Genomic DNA, 22,328 nt, shown 5'->3' with positions numbered 1-22,328 from the left:
AGAGGCATGTATTGGTTCAAATCACTATGAAATCTTTTATTTAAATCTTGACAATCGAAGCGATACATTGAATTTGTTATATTTTTTTTGAATATGTTATATTTTTAAAATTTTGAGTAAAATGAATGTTACTTTTGTAAATGAGATGGGATTAAAAAAAATTTCAATAATTTTCGAGTGCCAAACATGACCTTGGCTAAAAAAAATGACCTCCCATGGATTTCCGTACACAAGTTAAATCGATTCATCCATCACTTGTCCCGATTCTAATTTTGATTTTTCAATCCTTCTGCTCGCAACTCCAAAAATGGTTGCCGTCTTCTACCTCTTTCCCTAAAACCTTCGATCTCTGTCTCTCTCTCTAGAGCAAGCAATGCTCTCTCTCTCCCCCACCACTACCCCCAAACCCTCGGGCCTCTTCTACTTCACCGCACCATCCACAATACCCTTATACCCCAAAACCCTAAAACCCCCAACAAGACGCACCCATAAGCCCTTCTCCGCCACACCTCGTGCCCTTCTCCAATACAACAGAAAGCCCCAATTATCCGGAGAGACCCCCCGCGTCGTGGTGATCACCTCTGGCAAAGGCGGCGTCGGCAAGACCACCACCACCGCTAATGTAGGTCTCTCCCTTGCCCGCCTTGGCTTCTCCGTCGTCGCCATCGACGCCGATGTCGGTCTCCGAAACCTGGACCTCCTCCTCGGCCTCGAGAACCGCGTCAACTACACCGTCGTAGAGGTCCTCAACGGAGATTGCCGCCTCGACCAGGCCCTCGTCCGAGACAAGCGCTGGTCCAACTTCGAACTTCTCTGCATTTCCAAGCCCCGCTCCAAACTTCCCATTGGTTTTGGCGGAAAGGCCTTGGTTTGGGTCGTGGACGCCTTGAAAGCTCGCCAAGAGGGCTCCCCAGATTTCATTCTCATTGATTGTCCTGCCGGCATCGATGCTGGGTTTATAACCGCCATCACTCCGGCCAATGAGGCTGTCCTCGTTACCACGCCGGACATTACGAGCCTGCGAGACGCCGATAGGGTCACGGGGCTGTTGGAATGCGATGGAATTAGGGACATAAAGATGATAGTGAATCGGGTTCGAACCGATATGATCAAAGGCGAGGACATGATGTCAGTGCTTGATGTGCAGGAGATGTTGGGTTTGGCATTATTGGGGGTTATTCCGGAGGACTCGGAGGTTATAAGGAGCACCAATAGAGGGTACCCGCTTGTATTGAATAAGCCACCCACATTGGCTGGATTGGCTTTCGAGCAGGCGGCTTGGAGGCTTGTTGAGCAGGATAGCATGAAAGCTGTGATGGTGGAGGAGGAGCCAAAGAAGCGCGGCTTTTTCTCCTTTTTTGGAAGGTAGATATCAAATCCGTGTCTGAAGTTTGAGCTTATAAATATTTTGCTTGAAGCAGGTAGTTGTTTCAGGAGTTTGGGAAAGTGAGAACTAGCCGTGTACAGTGGGTTCGGTAAAGTTGTTCTCTTTCTTTATTTTGATTATCTATTATTGTTAGATTTTTAGTAGTGTCGTGTTGGTTTTAGGAGTTGTGTTTGTAATTTTTACTTAAGATCTGTTGACTGGTAGTTGGAGCTTTCAGTATGAAAACTTGCCTTGTCAAGTATGAATTTTCTGTATTGTCTTGTGATCGCTTTGAAATGGGGGAATTTACGCCTAATTTTGGGGTATCATTATTATTTGAACTTATTTGGTGTTTAAATTTTTCTTCCCTGTACTTTAGGTGTATTATTATTATTTTTATATAGGTAAAAAGCTTTTTAGTTAATGAATTGCAGGCTGTGAGGTTCGAACCCTATAGCTGTATTGTAATCAACTGAGTTATGAATAGTTTGTGGAAATCCATCAATTGTAACCGTATGGTGTATCCTTTGATTCCATATTTGTTATTTGATAATTTGAAACTTGGATTTCATAAGTTTCTGACGGATTAATAAATTATTATGAAATAACGGATACATCAATTATATAACTCTGTTGACGTGGGTTAATAATCGAGTGTTAAATTACATGCCAAACTTTGTGTCAAAACATTGGATATTCATTTCCAAAGGCTAAATACAATTACAATACATGTGTACTTTCACTTTGTATAAATTGGTTGGCTCCACGGCATAGGCAACCAGAGAATTACAATTAAAATTAAAACCTGTGTAGTCACCATGAAAGTTGGAATGAATTGACGATGCATGCCAATCATTTAGATTCGAAATCCCGTAAGTTGTTATCCTGTAATGATTATCACATAGCTCCAGATTTGGAGCCGACATCACACCAAAGGAATAGTCTAATGCAGTTGCTTGTATTCTATGATTTAGCAAAGAACGTGCACCTGGACTGTAGTGTCCAAGAACTTCCTATGAACAAGGTTCAGGAACTTAAACAGCGAGGGTGTTGCAGGCTCTTGCAGCATGTGAATATGAGGAAACGTGTGAGAGGCTACCTTTCCAATGTCACTGAGGTGTAAAATTTGAGTTTCTAGTCCATGTCCCAAATAGGTTAAAATTGCAAGGGGAGTCAATGCATTGCGGGCGACAATGCCCCAATCTTTGAAAAACGGTGATATCACAACCAGAGACCAATACCCTCCATTTGAAGAACGTACATCGAATGCATTAGATTTTTGTGAAGTGACTATCAGTATTCGTTGTAAAATTTTCTTTGCTTGACTTTAGCGTGCTCAATCTCTTATATAAAAGACATGCCACCAAATTTATTCCTTGTTTATTTTATGTACATAAATTTTTTGTGAAATGCAAACTTCTGTTACCGTTCAGTGTCTTATGACTCGTAGCTACAGCTGAAGTTCAGATCTATGCATCTATGTGGTTTTGTTATTTGTCAAAACATCAGCTACCATGAATTTGCATTGGTTCTAGCTTTGTTTGTCGGTTAAGATTTGTCTCTTTGTCCTCTTCTTTGATAACTTTTTCAGCCATCTTCAACAGAGTAAGTAAGGCTAAGCAGTTCAATTGGAAAAGGGATTTGTATTTCTGAATCTAAATAAATACGGAAAATTTGCATGAGTGGAGCCCCATTCACCAAATGTTTTCTTGTCATTTAGACCAAAGGGATGGGCACTTTGAACTCAGAAATAGTTAGATCCAAAAGGAACTTGAATAGGTATCTTATATGATGAGTGAAACACATGGTATGCTGCTTCAGTGATTGAATGGTTAATCCATAGGGAATTTGAATAGGTGTCTTGTATGATGAGTGAAACACATGCTAAGCGAAGTAAATTATATAGACAAGGAACTATCTTGATTTGATGCTTGCTTTCGCTCTCAAAATTAGAAAAAGATGAGCAACTCTTGGTTTTCCTTACACCCCCTGTGCAAGCCCCATTACATACAACACAAGAATAATCATGTAGAAGGAGGGAGCTAAAAGTAATATTATGGCGTTTACTGGAACAGAAATTGGACCCGGGAGGCTTCGTGGACTTTTGCGCACTGATAGTTGGGGACTTCCTTATTTACGTAGATAATTCATTGCTTATTTGTTTGACTGTAAATGGTAGTTCTTCCGCCTTAACGAGGGTGATTCAATAAATAGTGAGAGTAAGTGGCATAGATATAAGTGGGTGATGGATACCTGTCCCCAGATATTATGAGATGTCTACCCACCCCACCTTAATTAGTGAAAGTAGATTTAACTTAACTGCCTCCTAATTTTGAGAGTAAAGATTCAATCAGTCTATAGTTAGCAGATGAATAAACAGTCTCACAACATAAGTTCCATACGGGAAAAGCTTATGCATCGACGCACTACCTGAGATAATATTTCCTTCTGAAAACTAGAAAAGGATAACTTCAATTGTTTCCAACATCCATCGATTTCAAGAGAAATGTTTTTTTTTTTTTTTTTTTTTGCGTTTGCTGAATTCAAGAGAGATGTATTAACTACATAAAAGGAGCCAACTGAGTAATGGACCCAGGCGCAAATGTTGTAGGGTTCGGTGAAGCGGTGAAATCATTAGGGGAATTACTATGAGCAAACGACTAAAAAGACAAGGTCCTGCATTTATAAAACTCAACATTTCTGCGTGGCTGCTCAAAGTACAGGATACCTGTGGCACGTGCGCTCCGCTCCTACTACAGTTGTAAGATCGTCATCCATTGTTTTTCGAGTAATGATATATATAATCGTAAAGTGTGCAAGTATCATGCAGTCATTTTGAAAAAGAATAGAGTCTATTATTAAAAAATTAATTTTTTTCACGTGAATTTCGTATTTATTCACTTTTTTCAAAGTGATTACATAGCGCTTGCACACTCATGACTGCAACTATCATTTATCTTTTCTAAATAAGGCAATGGTTGCTTACTACATAGGATAGAAAACAAAACATGCTGGCTTAATTTACTGCAAAAGAGATTTCACTATCGGAAGTAGTCTCATGAAGCAAAAGAAATATGCAAGTTGCACCGCCCCAACTTATTTGCAACATGAAAAAATAGAGTTGTAAACACAAGCAAGCTACAACTAGCACTCAATTGAGTCAGGAAAGTTTCAATCTGAAGAACTCAATTGGTTCAACTTTAACCTTCAAAATTCTAGTGGTGCACGACTAAAATTACCGAAAAAAACTATAAAAAAAAAAAAAGATACGTGTAAACCCATAATAACACTCCCAAAGTTTTCATAATCGCAATGCTGATCTCCAATTAGAATATTAGTACCTAATCTTTATACCTTTGTCAATTCAGTAATAAAAGTGATCTATGGTTCTAGATCCACAAATAACCAACCAAGCAATGCTTCATCTATTATACTGTAGATAGATCAAATGAAAACTATTCTATTCAAAGCCGTGGCTGATACCTAAAACCAGAGCCAGAACATCAATGTGGTATGGGACCTTGTGGTTTCGGACCTATATTTGACTATAGTAACAATAAGGAAAATGGTGGTTACTTCGAGGGAGCCGGTCCTCCAATTTCATACAAGATGAAATATTAGATGAGAATTCCGTCGTGATCACATTGAAGGCATAGGGCTTCTTATATAGATAACCCAAATGCTAAACATGGAAATTATTTGAATTTTATTCTATTAATAACTCAAACCCTACCATTTATTATTTTGATAGCCGATATTAATTCCCTAGCAAATCATGTATTGATATCACAATTTTAGACTAGTCGATCTGTATGAATCGCAGTTAGTATCTACACTTACCAAGACTGCCACTTACAGCAATAAGATTATAGCACTCTGTTGGCCTTGACAGCCAATAATCACACTTGTATCTGTAGTGCCAAGGAGTCAAAAGGAATCAAGTAGTAGAGTAACTCACAAAATTATATCTCGTAAATCAAACATTACACCATCAACTGCCTATATACTTATAGTTATCAAAGACCTTCAACTGCCTAGTGAAGCAGACAGTTGGACCTAGTTGATTCAAAGGATAATTTCCTTTCAAAAACAGAGCAAAGGTATCTCCATTCATATATTGACAAAATGGCAAAGTACTTCTTGAATTGTAGCCAAAAGGTGCCAAAGTTGACGCACGTTCATTTTACTTACACGGGTACTGTAGCAGGGTTTGCGTGCAAATCTCCACATTGTCTGGAGGAATAGCACTTGAAACAACTAACGCAATGGGTGATCTTGATCCCCTATTCCCTTCCAAATTCGACACTGAATGACTGATTCGCAAACGAGCACCAAGGTGTAGGGCATCCATGTAACTGCTCCATAAGATATTTGAGCCACCAGCCTTGAAACCCTATAACCAATTCGCACCATAACATCTATAATTTGTAATAATGACATTCATAACCAGCATCACAAGTAGACCCAACCAACATGGGTCTACCAAATTCAAGCTTCATTAAAATGTAATGACAAATTTTGTTTCTTAGGATATGAGAACAGAGGTTCGTTTTTTCCTCCCGCTATATGATGATGGGAAACGAAATTCTCGATCTTTCGTTTTCGTTTTCCTTTCTGTTTTTTTTTTTTTTTTTCCTGCTCTATTATCTACATTCTCAGCAACCATAACATTAGTGTTTAGAAAAAAACTTACTTGTTTGAGTGTAAGCATGGCTACTAACACAGACAACTCACAACCTCCAATACCCACGAAGTGAATACAACCCTTTCGACCGTACATTGTCTTTGAGAATGATATGCCACTGGTTTCACTGGAGGCCAGGACAGATAGCTGAATGCGATTGGTTTGGGGACAGAGAAGAGTGCTGTCACGACTTATCTGATAAGGGGGCTTCAGTTTCTGGAGAAAAAGAAGGGACTTGTACGGAAAATCATGGAGAGGGATTTTCCCGGGAAGTGACGGGAATGAAAGGTTGTCAAGAACGGGAGAGAGAGAATATGTACTGGGCCTGAAGAAGTTTGATAGGGCCCAATCATGGAAGAAGACTTGGGATAGGTGAATGAGAACTGGGCCTAGTCTCAGCCTAATCTTGAGAGGCAAATACAAATACACAAATTAATTAATAGAAGATCGGCCTTTTCCCCGTCAACCAAACCCATGTCTGTATGTGAGTAACTACTGATTAATGGAACAAAATAAATATAAAATTATATAATTTATTAAGGGACTAAATCAGTTATAAATATATATATAAATACACATTCCAAATTGAAATTTTCATCTGTAAAGCATAAAGTGGGAGACCAACAAGAAATACATAGGCCCAAACTCCACTTGAGTGGGTCCCTGTTGAGCAGTCTAAACAATTATTAGAGAGAAGGGCCAATATCATAAAGACACGTAAATTGTAAGATTGAAACCCCCAGTTGCTCTGAATATATTATGAGTAAGCTCGAGAGAAAAGAAAGGAAAAAAAAAAAAAAAAATCTATAAAACAAAATCTTTTGCATATAATTGATTGCTGAGTAGTGAGTGTGCGTTTGAAGGAAGATGGTGGCAATCGGGTGCAAAACTTTCGGTTGAGGTCAACATCAAATAGAAAGGAAGATAAGTTTACTATAAAAAGTGCATTTTGATGTCGGCAGCATTACAATACAATGAAAATCTATTTAATATTTAATCAAGTATTTGGATGAGTCAATAGACAGACCCACATGAATATTGCTTCTTTATCAGTCAGCACATTATAAAGTTATCGCTTGTTTTTAGAATTTATTTCATCTATTCATTATAAATTTTTTAAATTTTTATATAAAATAAAATAAATAATTCAATTTTTTTAAATTTTAAAATAAAAATAATATTAAAAAATATATTTTAATAATATTTTATTTAATTTTTAATTTTAATCTCAACACATTTTATTTTATCCCATCTCATTTAAAAATAAATGAGGGAAGGGTAGTACGTGGCGTGTCTTCTCAAAGTTTTGACAGGTATTTGAATTGAATAGATAAACAAAAGTAGAATAGAAGATGAAATTAAAGTGGAGGTCTATAAAATCAAGTGGGATGAGTGCAAGAGCCACTGAGGTTGCTCTATTTGGTGGTCAGAGGAGAATGTTGGAGGACCCCCACGGCACCCAATGGGAATATTCCTATTTATATCTACAATACTTCCCACGTAACCAATACCTACGTGTTTGGGCGGTGACATATGTCCGGTGCTGGCTAAGTTTTTTTTGTTTTTATTTCCATACTTTAATAGTACGTAGTTACGTGTTGAAACTCACTTGCCAAACCCTACCTACCACTAAAAAAATTAGTTTGGCAAAGTTGCAGTAAACTTTGGCATAAGTTATACACATTTTTCTCTCATTCAAAAATACTATATATCTCCAAAACAATCATTTATAATTAGTTACCTCCTTATCAAATGGACTTTATCAAATGTTTAATTTAATTAATGGTCTCATTTAATTACTGAAAATGATAACAAAGGTTATTTGAGGAATCCCCAACCTCTTGATCATTACAATGATTTCTCCTACAAGCTTTCGACAATACCAACTCCTTGTTGCCAGCAAGGTCTGCATTATGTTTGTGAAGAGGAATTCTCTTAAAAATAGTTCCAACTTGTTCCTCTTTGATTGTCATACCAAAGAAGTGGGTGCATTCCTTGTCTATCTTTCCACTAACTGTTGTTCCAATCGGGAGGGTCTGACTGTAACAATGCCATTTAGGGTTTCTTCAAGAACATTTATATAAGTTGTATTACGGACACCCAGCTGGCTAAATAAGGCAGCAAACATTGTATCGATAGTACCTAGATTACACAAGTCAATTTCCAGATCCATGCTATTTGTGTTTGTGTCAAGAACCTCAAAACAATGTAAAATAAAAATTATGGGCCACCAGAGTAATCGTTGGTCATCCATTTCCGAGCCAATATTTTGAAATATAGCTTACAATAGGATGCTTAGAACTTTCCTTGAAGCTATAGACTCTAACGCATCTTCACTCCACACTTCTCAAGGTTGAGTTCTATTCCCCAAATGATTTCCCTCAGGGTTTCTTTCTCTTCTTCTATCAAAGGGCCACAAGCATTGTTTCTCTATCCATTGATTTCCCACCAATTCTTTTCCCTTACCTCTATCAAAGAGCCACAAGATTTGTTCTTCTATCAAAAGATTTCCCCCAAGTTTTAGTAGAGTTTTCCCATACCACCCAAAATCACCCCTTAGTGGCAATGCAGGGATAGCTTGCCTTCTGCAAATAATTGCTCTATTGAGATTCATATCCAACACCACATAACAAGCAAGGGAATGGTCTTTTTTATTAAATTCCATTTTCAAACTAATAACCCCAGATTTGAGAGTCGCTAATTTTTGGCTTGCTACTCTCTTAGTAGAGGCACCATCAAACTGTGCATAAATAAGAGATTGGAGAGTTCGCTAACCTTTGATACCACTTCTATTCCTTCTTTTTTGCAAACGATTCAACTCGTTCACATTAGTAGGGCAGGTGAGTGTGAAGCTATTCTCCGATTCAATGCCTCCAAGTTCTTCATTAGAAGCATTCAAAACCTTATCACAAGAAGCTGAAGTGTGTATAATTGAAACAGATTGGCTTATTAGAGAAACATAACGACCGGCACATCGTTCTCTAGTCCTAAAAAAGTCCTTTACTCCCACCACCTCTTCCCAGTGCCTAGAAAATATTGAGTCTCAATCAACTAGGGTGTGATACTCCATATGATATGGATAAAAGTAGTGGTGTATGGGATCCTACATTGCTTGGGAAGAAGAAGTTCTTGCTCTTTATAAGGTTTCAATGAGGCTCCAATTGTATCATTGACTAGTCCTTTTGGAGTATAAGTCATGTGGTTTGGGCCTTCTATTGGGGAGTTACATAGGGTCTCTTCAAGCATTTCATCAAACAATTCTCAGGCAACATTTCCCCTAGCTAATTTCTTTGCCATGATAGACGTTGCCAGCATTTCCTCTAGCTTTTCCTGATTGCCACACCTCAATATCACAACGCCACCCTTTGAAGTGCAACCAAGCATGTCCGTTCCACTGTCATCTCATTTTCCCCAAGCTGATGAATAGAGAGTTTTGCGTTGTAAGGCTCAACAACCATATCAGACACTATGGGAGATGGAAAAGCATAGGAAGGTGAGCTTCATTCTATCTCGATGGCATTTTTCGATCTTGGAAATGAGAAGAGTTCCCATTCATGACCTGGTTCCACCTCCTAAAGAGTGGCATACTTGAAATCCATGCAAGCAATCACAATTCTCAATCTCCTTAAAGACCACATTGAGCACGTGATCAACAAGCCCATTGCCTTAGTGTAACGCCCTTCATAGATCAGGCACCATTGTCTGTTTCACAGTGCTCTCATTTTTCCCCAGTTGATGAACGGAGAGTTTTGCGTTGTAAGGCTCAACAACCGTATTAGACACCATGGGAGATGGAAAAGCATAAAAGGTGAGCTTCATTCTATCTCAATGGCATTTCAATCTTGGAAATGAGAAGAGTTCCCATTCGTGACCTGGTTCCACCTCCTAAAGAATGGCACACTTGAAATCCTTGCAAGCAATCGCAGTTCTCAGTCTCCTTAAAGACCACATTGAGCACGTGATCAACAAGCCCATCTCCTTAGTGTAATGCCCTTCATAGATCAAGACTATAAAGGTGGAGCCACCGCCAATGAACTTGAGAGTGCTCTGCAATTTGACTATGGAGGTGGAGTCACCCTTGGTTAGAGCCCCCTTGAACTATTCGAGAGCCTTGTTGTAGTTGGTAATGTAAGTCTGCAAGTGCTTGTGATGGTGGAGCTGCAAGATCTCGTTGCTCATGGCTGGTTTGATGGCCCCATAATCATAGGGAGGATCGGGAAGAGAAGAGATCTGAAGACTGCGAAGGCCTCGACCTAGGGTGGTTTTTCTGGTCAATAAGGATCGGAGAGCCATGAGAGATGAGGGGAATCTAGGTCTGGAGGTATTGTGAGAGGATGACCCACTGGAGACACTGAGTCAAGGATGCCATGGCCATGGATTTTTGTGGTCTTCGTCTATGCGTGAGTCAATTAATTTTCTAGGATAGAGAGTTTGAGGAATGAAAAAATGGGTATTTGACGATTTCTGAGAATGGATGGAGAAACCGATTTCTGAGAATGGATTTTTTGGGAATGATGGAGGACTGTAGAAGGGTTGGTGATTCAAGACAAACGAGAAGGGTGAACAGCGGAGACATTGAAATTTGTCACTATCAAGATCAAATTTCCTTATAGTGTCCACAGAATCAAGGGCACTTCAGTCCTTACTGTGGGTGCCGAGAATGGTCCTAATCACTGGGTCTCCTATTTTTTCGGCCATGGTGTATTTTTAATAATTATGAGATTTAAGAAGAGGGAGGGAAGAGGGATTTCTTTCAATGGAACCTTCGTAAAATCATTGTCTTGATTCTCCTACATAGTAACGTGGCCTTGCAAGAATGATTTTGCAAAATCATTCAAAAAATTCGTTTAATTGTTGCCGAAAAATCTTGTAATTGTTATGTGTTCGTTCGGCTAAATCCCTGAGCTGTAGGATTGCTGCAAAAATTTCTTCCATAGATTTCCTCACCAAGAAATTTTCGTACTCTTGCTCTTGCTTGAATCTTGTTCCGTCCTTCATAAAGGATTGTTGGGCTATGATGCCAATTGTTATGGGGCTGGTTGTAATGCCCGAGAATGAATAGAATAATAGAGTAATGAACCTATGAACTCTACAGTAATGATATTGTTCATACGTTCATTACTCTATTGTTCTAGAGTAATACTACTTACAGTCGTGGAGTGCGTAAGCGTCGTACAATTGCTTTGAAAAAGAGTGGAGTTTATTATTAAAAAATTAATTTCTTTTCATGTGGATCCTGTATTTATTCATTTTTTTTTCAAAACAACTGCACGGTACTTGCACACTCACAATTGCAAGTATCATTTCTCTTACTGAAAATGATAACAGGATTATTCGAGGAATCCCCAACCTCCCGAGTACAAGGATTTTCTTACAAGCTTTTCATATACCTATTTTCTTTCTCCCCTCCACTCCACTCATATACCCCCCTTCTGTGAATAAAAAACTACTGCTCTAGTAGATGCTGACGTGTTCCAAAATAACGAATTTACAATAAAGGAAATAAAGCAATTAACAAAGACTTCTAAAAGAAACGTAAAACACTTTACTTCACCCTACAAGAAGTGAAAATGTGCGTTTGCGGCGTTGCATACTAGGGGTTGCAATGCTTGACACAACATAAAATTACTTAATTATTAAAAAAATGATTTTTAGTGAATTAATTTTTTGTTAGAAAAAATATTAAAAATATATAAAAAATGATTAAAATAAAAAAATATATTTACACTTGTCGATACAATATGGGGCACCATTCTCGATCACCCTAGCATCGTCCATGAATATATACCTAGAAGTTTAGAACAACAACATATTATTGTTTTCCATGTTTTTATACATGCCTGCCTTTATTTTTGTTTAGATCGCTCATCTGATCCCTTTTGTGTCCTTAACCCTTTTCATTTAAGGCAATGTTAATTAAAAGATCAAACAGAAACGGTGGGTTTTGCAAATTAAAGCACTTCCAAATTAAAACAAGATTGGTATAGGTGCTTGTTTTACACTTCTGAGCAATATATTCACACAAGTTGTAACATGGGATTTCGTACAAGAGGGTGCATATATATACATATATAGTCTTTGAAGTGGGACACACATCTAGAGACTAGAATCCCTCGAGTACTTAATTCCTCTCTGCTCATGCATGAAAACAATGAGGGCCTCAAAACCATTTATATTTATGATCACTCTACCATGCATCATGATCTACATCAAACCTTGTGTTACAAAAGGGGTTCCCATTCACTTATAACTCATGAAACCTCATACGATTTGATTCTCCTATTTATCTCCTTCTCTAACTCTTCCAGGCCTCCCACTTTTTCCAGTTCCTGCACCACAAAGCAAAACAATTCCAGTCACCCTTAGACTGAAACAAACTTACAAACAACCTTTTTTAAAGGAATAAAATAAATAAACAGAACCTACGAACCTTGGGTCCCAAAAACAAACCATATGGCACACCTTCGAACTTGTCTGAGTGATGAAGCTGCAGAAAGACATCAAACCAAACAAAGTATTGATCTTTATCGAAGTTCTGTTCAGAAGAAAGATGAAAAACATGGATACAAATGCTTGTTTGGCACAAGGATAAAATAATTAATCATTTTGTATTGAGTGGTGAATGTTAACCTGGTGTGCAGCAGCAACCCTTCTAAAATAGGGGACGTTGGCAATGGGCCCCACTGGGAATCTTTTATGGACCAGACCATCGTGGACAAACATGTAGGCCATGCCAAACACTGTAATTCCAAGACCCTGCTCTAAGTCAAAAGGTCAATATTAGAAATTCACCTAGTCCTTCGTCACATAAAGTAGAGATCATTAGCAATCACCAGTAATTAACTACGATTTCTTTTGTTGTATGTATGTAAATATTATAATCAAACCGTTAATAAAGAACAATGAAGTCAGATTCAAAAAGATAATGAGAGAGAAAGGTATCTAGAGAGACTTACAGCACCAAAACACAAACCAGGCACAAGGCCTTTGTGGAAGAAACCATAGGAGAGGAGACTAATAGCAGGGACAGCGTTGATTATGGCGAAAACATCGTTGAGTTCAAATGGTCCTTCTCTAGGTCTATGGTGGGACTGCAAATAAAAGCAAAAATTTAGGATTCTCTTCTTCAGACGTTTGTCAAAGGCAAAATAAACCGAGATATGGGAAACATACCTCATGCATGTGCCACAAGGAAGCGTGCCAGAGAGCTTTATGAGCCCACCTTGCCCAAAATTCCATACCCACCTAAACATCAGAACTACTCAGTTCAATTCAGCGCAAGAAATGGACCCAAAACTCCCAACTTTTGAATTTCAATTCATTATCCAAAATTTCCCATAACGAAAGAATAATTAAAAAGGAACTTACAGCAGCCCCAACAGAGAGTGCAAATGTACCGAACATTTCAGACAAAGGCACCTCGCCGCCCTATACCAAAACAAAATCCACTCGACAGGCCATAAATATACACAAACTATCCTTCAAGAGAGAGAGAAAGACAGACAGATAGACAGAAGCAGAAGGAAGTACCTCCATTTGCCAAGAAAATCTATAATAAACAGCCATGACAGCCATGGAAGTAATACCAAAGCTAGACATAACAGCAGCTACTAAATAGGTGAACCTCTCCGATCTCTTCCTGGCCAACCTCTCTGCCGCACGTTCGGATGGGATCTGATAATTCATACCCTCGGGACCTTCATCTACGAGATTCCCCAACTGGCTACTTTGCTTTTGGTCGTCCATGATCACACAGAGAGTGAAGCATGTTTTTCTTGAGGTTTTGATGATTGTGCTGCGGTGGAGGAGTGAGGGAGCGAGGGCTGTTGTGGGTTTGTGGAGGAGTTGGGAGTACTGGTAGATACGGAAGGCAGGTTTAGGGGTTGAGGAGGAGGCCAAAAGTCGGGCGGCCATGGGAGCTAGCACAAGAGTCGAGCTTGGGATTCAGATTTGGCAAAAGCAGCTCCGAGAGAGAGAGAGTGAGAGAGAGAGAGAGAGTATGTTAGCTGGTTCGGACTGTCGTGGAGAATGTCACAATGGTAACGTCTCGACCGAGGAGCAAAGGGTTAAATGCACACAGACCACATCTTTCTACGACTTGTTGGAATATAACACGCATGTAAACGCTCCGTAAGTGATAAACAAATACCACGGTCTTTGTCTTCATTTGCTTTACTGCCATTTTTTTTTATAATAAAATATTAACAGAGTTTTTATATTTTTTAAAATTTAATGAAATAAGATGATTTATAAATAATAACAAAATTATTAATTAAGATAAGATAAAATAATTTTATCTTATTTTTATATCCAAACAGATCTTAAATGGTACTAACTCCAAGCATTTTCTAATTTAAAAGGAAAAGAAGTGTCACGAATATTTCCTATGAAATGATTTATTCCGAGATTTTATAAACAATTTGTTAAAAGATACATATTTTCTTATCCGATTCCCAACGAGTATTTCTACTCGAATGAGAGAGAACATTTGTAAAAACAATTTCTTAAACTAGTGCCAGGTTACTGTTCACTAATGACAGTTTAGCATGCTGTTTAGTATAAATTTATTTTTCCAAAATTTTTTAATATATTTAAATATTTCTAAAAAATAAAAAATATATATCAATATACTAAAAATTATTTTTTCTAATTAATAAGTAATATATATATATATATATATATAAACAATCAAAATGACGGAGACAAACTCAAATGACATACTAACATTTCCCTTTCTCAAAGATGCATGTTTTCATCTCCAAAAATAACAATGTCACCTCTTAAACATCCAAAGCAATTAAGCCTAACATTTAAAGAAAGGAGACCAGAAATGGCTTAAAAAACCTTTTTTTTTCCTAGTTTTGAAAAGAAGGAAGAGCAAAATGTGGAGAAAATGGGAGGTCGATGTGTGGACCAGAAACAACAACACATATCAGGTCAGGACCAAAGAATATGAGGCTGATGGGCCACCGCAGGATTACGAAGGAAGACGATAGTGAATCACATTGCAGATTGCCAAATACTGACAGAATAACAAGACTCACTCCCTCCCTTAATTGTTTAGATATTAGCACTTACTCGCTCTTCTCAACTGCCACATTGTACCGAGTTAACTAGCTGGTAATTTATACCCTTTTCCGAGATGGTGATTATTCTCGTGGCTGTGGCGTGGCCCTAGCCCTACTTAGTAAACACGTGTCACGTCCATTCCCGTCCAGGATTGACACCTGGCAAATTGTAGGGGCTGACCTGTTTGACCCAGGTATTAACGCATCAATTATTAGTGTCGATAGGTATTAATGTAATGTTGTGTTCTCTTTTAAGGATTCATTGAACAAGATTTATCATATGGTCAAAATTTTATTAATAGTTCTCATTTTTTCTTAAATTATATTCATTCTACTGTCAACCAAGATTTTTAATTATTGAGACCACAGCGAGGCCCACAACAAATAATTACTGGGCGGCTGAGTTTCTCGGGCCAGGCCATAAACAAGTCTCATGCAGTTTCAACTTAGTCTAGTTCCATGAAAAGTTGGGTGATATGGGCTATAACCCGAACGGCCCAAACCCAATACTTAATCCAACAAGATAAGAAGTGCACGAGGTTTAGCCCACAGCAAAAGAGGGTTACGGAAGGCAACCTGATTAGATTTGAATTTGTTCAAATGATTTGTAAATAGTAAAATAAAATATTATTTAAATATTACTATTATTTTAAAATTTTAAAAAATTGAATTCTTTATTATTTTTTGTGTAAAATTTTGAAAAATTATAATAATAAAATGAGATGAATTGAGGTGAATTTTGAATTTAAACGGAATCTAAATATTCGTGATCTATATTGTGCTGAAGAGCATGCCAGATCGACAGTTGTGTTGTTTTTTGATAGAATTTAATTTTTCATTTATGATCGAATTAATTATAATGCAAGCATCCACTTCATTTTCAGCCAAATAAATAGTAGTCGTTCTAATTTGCACGGATACGCATGCTGCGTGCAGTGTGCTTCAGTGACGATAATGCAATTGAAGGATGGGCATGCAGATCGAACGTACGGCAATATTAGAAAAGAAAAATCCTAAACACAACCAGTAGAGAAACTGCCAGATAAATGTTGCCCATGTGGCATAGAAGAAACGGTGTCATTTATATCCCTACATATGTACCGAACTTTCTCTCCTTGCAGCCCACCCTGCCCTCAGACTCACCACCTCCTCATCATCTTCTTCTTCATTTTTGTCATCTTCCTCCCTTCTTCTTCCCACAGACCCAAACGAACTTCTTTATGTTGTTTCTTCAGCATCCTTCGGTACTCTCTCCCAAAGTCCTTCATCTTCGCATCTTCTCCTTCTTCTTCTTCTAACTCGGATTCAGAGCTATGAAGCCAGAAATTCTCTACTGCTCACCCAAAAAATATGCTTTTTTATTTTTTTTTTAATTGCAGAAGTAGATGGGAGTCAAATGCACGCATTGAGATCACTGAAGCACAGACCCAATAATAGCCAGAATCCCTAGTCACTAAAATCCTCAAGAATATCCAACTAAAGAAATTCTACAAAGTCAAAATCTGTTTGAAATGTCATGGATAATCTGACCCCATCACAACAATACCCAGATGCCCAGATTAGTAATAAAATAAATAAAAAATAAAAACCTCTTAATTCCAAGCATATTTTATTTAGCATGAGAACGATTATTTACTCAAATTTATATAGAAAACAAAGTTAATGCCAACGTCAAAAATAGAGAAAATTAAGTTCAAAAGCTTTTATAAGGACACCGAAAAGTAGAAAAGCAGGTGATATGGAGATGGAGAGGGATGGATTTAGGATATGATATGGAGAGGAAGAGGGAGAAGAAAACAAAATGGAGAGGGAAAGGGAGAGGACGAAGATGGAGATGGAGATGGAGGGAGGGAGGGAGGGAGACGACCAAATAGTTAGGGCGATGATGGACTTCTAAAAACTTGGAACACCGAAACTCAAGATTACTTTTGATCCATAGGACGACAAGCCACATGATGTTGACGTATCATGGTTTTGCATGGGCAGTTGTACCTAGCAAGATTGAACTTACAATAATATTACGAGTAATTTTATATATAACCGTGAAGTACGTTAACACCCGTAATCATTTTGAAAAAGAGTGAGGTTCATTATTAAAAAAATTAATTAATTTTTTATATGGATCTCATATTTTATTCATTTTTTTAAAAAAGATTGCACAACGATTATACAATTTACGATTGTAAATATATTTCCTCATAATTAATAATTAAGGAATATACCCGTGTCCATAAATTAATTGAGCCCATGCATGCATTTGATTTCATATAAACACCTACACAACTATCCTTAATTAATAATTGCTCAGAAACAATTAATAATGCCCATCATGATGTCACATTATAGTATAAGAGTAATGTTAGATATAGTTATTGATTATGTAAACGTCGAGCATTTCTTTTGAAAAGAATTAAGTTTATTATTAAAAAATTACTTTTTTATGTAAATTTTATATTCATTTATTTTCTTTTCAAAAGTAGTACACTAGGATATTTAAGAAATCTATAACTATAAATAGTATTTAAAGATTAAATGTTGGATACTGTATCAAGTCAAAAGACTAAAGAGATTAATAATTTAAAAGTGATGCAGAAAACAGTTCTACAAACACTCGTTAACTAAAAAAAGAACATTTGAATAGGCAGATTATTAGTGAAAGATTCAGCAATTAAAGCGATAAGTTGTTAAAGGTCCATGGACAGGAAGAGAAAGCTCAGTTAACCTTCCAATTTTGCTGATCTCCCGCACCCTCCCTATTATTATAAATTCCCTCCCCATCCTGCACTGCAAAACAGTCTTACGTATACTTTTTCTTCTCAGAACATGGAGCGGTCTATAGGATTCAGAGCATCCGATGTAACACGCTCCACCTCTTCTTCTTCTTCCTTCTTTTTTTTGTCAGGAATAAATATTGTTCTATTTGCCATATTACGTGAATCTCTGTATGTATATATATGTATATGTTCTTCATCCGTAGTATCAACTTTTTTTAGGGCTAGATTGATCTTTGGTTCGTATCTCAACGTACATACAGACTATTTTTGCGCTTCTGTGATATATATACATATATATATATATATGGTTCTCTTGGTTTTGTTTATAAGCTTGTTCTAATTTCCTTTTCCATTTGCTCAGATGGAATATTATTGAAATAATTTAAGGAATTACGCCTATATTCCACCATTGTCTCGCTCTGGTCATGAGATCAGTGTTTCAAAATGGATGATAACCTCAGGCCCCCAGCAAGTTATAATTTCTATAGAAGATAACTGTTTTTGTGTACTGATTATTAAACTACCATTATCTCACCTACGTGACGGTTATTTTCATATAAAACAACCGTTTTTGGTTGTAAGATTTAATATATATATATATATATAGGTTTTTAAAATCTCTTACGTACTTCAATGATTGACTTATACAAAAGAATTTAAATTAGTCGACTGGAGAATTGACTTGCTTCATTAATTCTTCTTCTGTTTACAGGTTATTCAGACAATCTTAGTTGTTCTTATGCTGGGAACAGTAAGTTTAAGGGTCGTAGAGTGCAAACAAGGTAGCGTTCCGGACGCCTTACACTACAGTGCGATAAATTGTCGAAAGCACAACGCACTTTTGACGGATTTTGGAGCAGTTGGTGATGGAAAAACATTGAACACTAAGGCTTTTAAGGCTGCAATTGATAGCCTCAGCAAGTATGCATCACAAGGTGGGGCACAGCTTATTGTTCCTCCTGGAAAATGGTTAACTGGGAGCTTTAATCTCACCAGCAACCATTTCACCCTCTTTCTTTACAAGGATGCAGTTATTCTTGCATCTCAGGTACACTTTTAACACGCATCATGATGAACAACGCTATGAAATTAATTATACCGGTCTTGGCTAACACCTGGAACCCATTAAGCAATTAAATTCATTATAAATTGCCAAAACCTTGCATGATATGCATTGTAAAATGGACAGGATGAGGCAGAATTTCCACTTGTTTCTGCATTGCCTTCTTATGGGATAGGAAGGGATGGAAATGGAGATGGACGGTTCAGCAGCCTCATATTTGGAACAAACCTCACCGACGTCGTAATCACCGGTAATTATCGACTAATTACACCCCCTACCGCCCCCATTAATTCTGATTATTACATGTCAAATTAGTATCATTTTGGCCTGACCATGTCTGAGGGACACATTATTATTGTTATCAGGTAACAAAGGCACGATCGATGGCCAGGGTAAAATTTGGTGGGACAAATTTCACCAGGGCCAATTGAATTTCACCCGACCGTACATGATTGAAATTCTGTACTCTGACAATATCCAGATATCTAATCTTACTCTAATCAACTCTCCCTCATGGTTTGTCCATCCGACTTATAGCAGGTTTGATCACGATCAGCATGCTCCTAATCCTCTACCTCCTTAACTTTATATGTACATATATATATATATATATATATATATATCTTATTGCACAAACATGATCTTTGCATTTCTTACATGTCTTCATCTTTTGTTTCTGAATTGCAACAATGTGCTAATCCAAGGGATGACAATCCTTGCCACTGTTGACTCTCCTAACACTGACGGGATAGACCCAGGTTTGTTTGCCACTTTCGAGTCACTTGCATTGCTTGCCATTCCTTTGCTCGAGAGAGAATTATATTATAGGTACTTAATAATGATGACCATATAATCTGAGTCGATGTTGTTTCTTCCTTTCCAGATTCATGCACAAATACTCGTATTGAGGACTGCTTCGTAGTCTCAGGGGATGACTGCATTGTCGTGAAAAGTGGTTGGGATCAATATGGCATTAAATTTGGAATGCCCACAAAGCACCTAATCATCAGAAGGTTTACCTGCATATCCCCCGACAGTGCCACCATTGCTCTAGGCAGTGAAATGTCTGGTGGAATTCAAGATGTTAGGGTTGAAGACATCACAGCGATTAACACTCAATCGGGTATTAGAATCAAGACTGCTATCGGTAGAGGAGCTTACGTGAAGGATATCTATGCAAGAAGATTGACCTTCGCGACAATGAAGTACGTTTTCTATATATCAGGCGCTTATAATAAACACCCTGACACTGGTTTTGACCCAAAAGCTCTTCCGGAGGTTAAAGAATCAATTACAAAGATGTGGTGGCGACGAATGTTACATATACAGCAAGACTTGAGGGGATTCCTAACGATCATTTTACAGGAATATGCATTTCTAATGCGACTATCTCATTGAGTGAGATGCCAAAGGAATTGCAGTGGAATTGCAGTAATATTGCTGGAGTGACGAGCAATGTGACTCCTAAATCCTGCAATTTGTTGCCCGAAAAGGAAAAAGTTGATTGTGCCTTTCCTGAGGATAGGCTTCCCATTGAGGATGTACATTTGAAGACTTGTTCAACTACCGAAACTGCCTAGGTGTGAGAGATCAAACTGTAACCTTTTGTTATCTATTTTCAGTTTCTAGATTACTAAAGACTTGCGTGTATAAATCGTGTTTTCTAAAACAAAAAAACATGCAAGATCCTCACATATATATTTATTTGAATGTAATAAACCAAGAGTCATTCTACATGCAAGTCAATGTGTGGACACCAGTAACAAAGGCAAAAGCTAGTTTGTGAGAGGAGTTTAAAAATTGAAAGTTTAAAATTTTCAATCTGACATGTTATACTAGCAGACAAGAGGGTTTTTTCATTAAATAATGAACAAAAACAAACATAATTCGACCACAAAATGGTTCTAAAAATTTTCAACCGATTTGGTTTGGGAACTTTTTGTTGTCAAGGATTTATCCCATGTAAAAAGTACATATTTTCTCTATACGTAATCATCCTGCCCTCAGCCCCAACACACCATAAATGGCCTTGCGGCTCCAAAACTGCCTTCATCCCGACAGTTTCCCATACAAACTTGAAAAGCCGAAGAGCTCTGTCCAACTGCCTCACCCCTCTCTGGACGATCTTCTCCTCTACTGTAGTCAAAATCCTTCCCACGCACAAGCAAAACCTGTCCTCACCAATGCTATAACTTCCACCACATATATCCACTTCGACATCTCTAACATGTCCGCATAGATAATATAACAGAAGTGTGAACAAGCACTTGGATGAATGACCCAGTGTCTTGGAGAGCTTCTTCTGTACTAGACTCTCTTGATGTCGAGCTTCCTTGTACCCTATACTTTTATCAATCAATACACCCCTTAATTGTACCGCAGGATTACGAAGGGAGACGACAGGGAATCACATTGCAGATTGCCAAATACTGACAGAATAACAAGACTCACTCCCTCCCTTAATTGTTTGGATTTTAGCACCTACTCGCTCTTCTCAACTGCCACGTTGTACCGAATTTACTTGCTGGTAATTTATACCCTTTTCCGAGATGGCGATTATTCTCGTGGCCATGGCGTGGCCCTACCCCTACTTAGTAAACACGTGTCACGTCCATTCCCGTCCAGGATTGACACCTGGCAAATTGCAGGGGCTGACCTGTTTGACCCAGGTGTTGACGCATCAATTATTGGTGTCGATAGGTATTAATGTAATGTTTTGTTCTCTTGTAAGGATTCCTTGAACAAGATTTATCGTATGGTCAAAATTTTATTATCTGTTCTCATTTTTTCTTAAATTATATTCATTCTACTGTCAACCAAGATTTTTAATTATTGAGACCACAGCGAGGCCCACAACAAATAATTACTCGGCGGCTGAGTTTCTCGGGCCAGGCCATAAACAAGTCTCATGCAGTTTCAACTTAGTCTAGTTCCACTAAAAGTTGGGTGATATGGGCTATAACCCGAACGGCCCAAACCCAATACTAAATCCAACAAGATAAGAAGTGCATGAGGTTTAGCCCACAGCAAAAGAGGGTTACGGAAGGCAACCTGTTTAAATTTGAATTTGTTCAGATGATTTGTGAATAATAAAATGAGATGAATTGAGGTGAATTTTGAATTTAAACGGAATCTAAATATTCGTGATCTATATTGTGGTGAAGAGCATGCATGATCGACAGTTGTCTTGTTTTTTTATAGAATTTAATTTTTCATTTATGATCGTATTAATTATGATGCAAGCATCCACTTCATTTTCAGACTAATAAATAGTAGTCGTTCTAATTTGCATGGATACGCATGCTGCGTGCAGTGTGCTTCAGTGACGATAATGCAATTGAAGGATGGGCATGCAGATCAAACGTACGGCAAT

At 37.7% G+C, this 22,328-nt stretch overlaps 2 protein-coding genes and 2 pseudogenes across 2 annotated transcripts; 2 read left to right on the top strand and 2 right to left on the bottom strand.

The window, feature by feature from the left end:
- The first annotated feature begins 256 nt into the window (after positions 1–256).
- On the top strand, positions 257–1,711 carry LOC108982685 (putative septum site-determining protein minD homolog, chloroplastic). The gene has a single exon (XM_018954123.2). It carries the CDS (start codon positions 374–376, stop codon positions 1,367–1,369), a length of 996 nt encoding a protein of 331 aa, XP_018809668.1. The 5' UTR covers positions 257–373; the 3' UTR covers positions 1,370–1,711.
- Positions 1,712–2,076: 365 nt separating this feature from the next.
- Positions 2,077–6,314, bottom strand: LOC108982670 (annotated as a pseudogene).
- Positions 6,315–12,036: 5,722 nt separating this feature from the next.
- On the bottom strand, positions 12,037–14,140 carry LOC108982686 (beta-carotene hydroxylase 2, chloroplastic-like). Its single transcript, XM_018954124.2, has 7 exons — positions 13,581–14,140; positions 13,419–13,478; positions 13,224–13,295; positions 13,007–13,141; positions 12,681–12,806; positions 12,481–12,537; positions 12,037–12,379 (listed from the first exon to the last, which is right to left on the bottom strand). The coding sequence occupies exons 1-7, from the start codon at positions 13,962–13,964 to the stop codon at positions 12,302–12,304; spliced, it is 912 nt and encodes a 303-aa protein (XP_018809669.1). The 5' UTR covers positions 13,965–14,140; the 3' UTR covers positions 12,037–12,301.
- Positions 14,141–17,931: 3,791 nt separating this feature from the next.
- Positions 17,932–20,618, top strand: LOC108982668 (annotated as a pseudogene).
- The last annotated feature ends 1,710 nt before the right edge of the window (positions 20,619–22,328 follow it).

Source organism: Juglans regia, chromosome 13 (assembly GCF_001411555.2).
Source record: "Juglans regia cultivar Chandler chromosome 13, Walnut 2.0, whole genome shotgun sequence".
NCBI lineage: Eukaryota > Viridiplantae > Streptophyta > Magnoliopsida > Fagales > Juglandaceae > Juglans > Juglans regia.
This window is presented reverse-complemented; position numbering and strand designations above follow the sequence as displayed.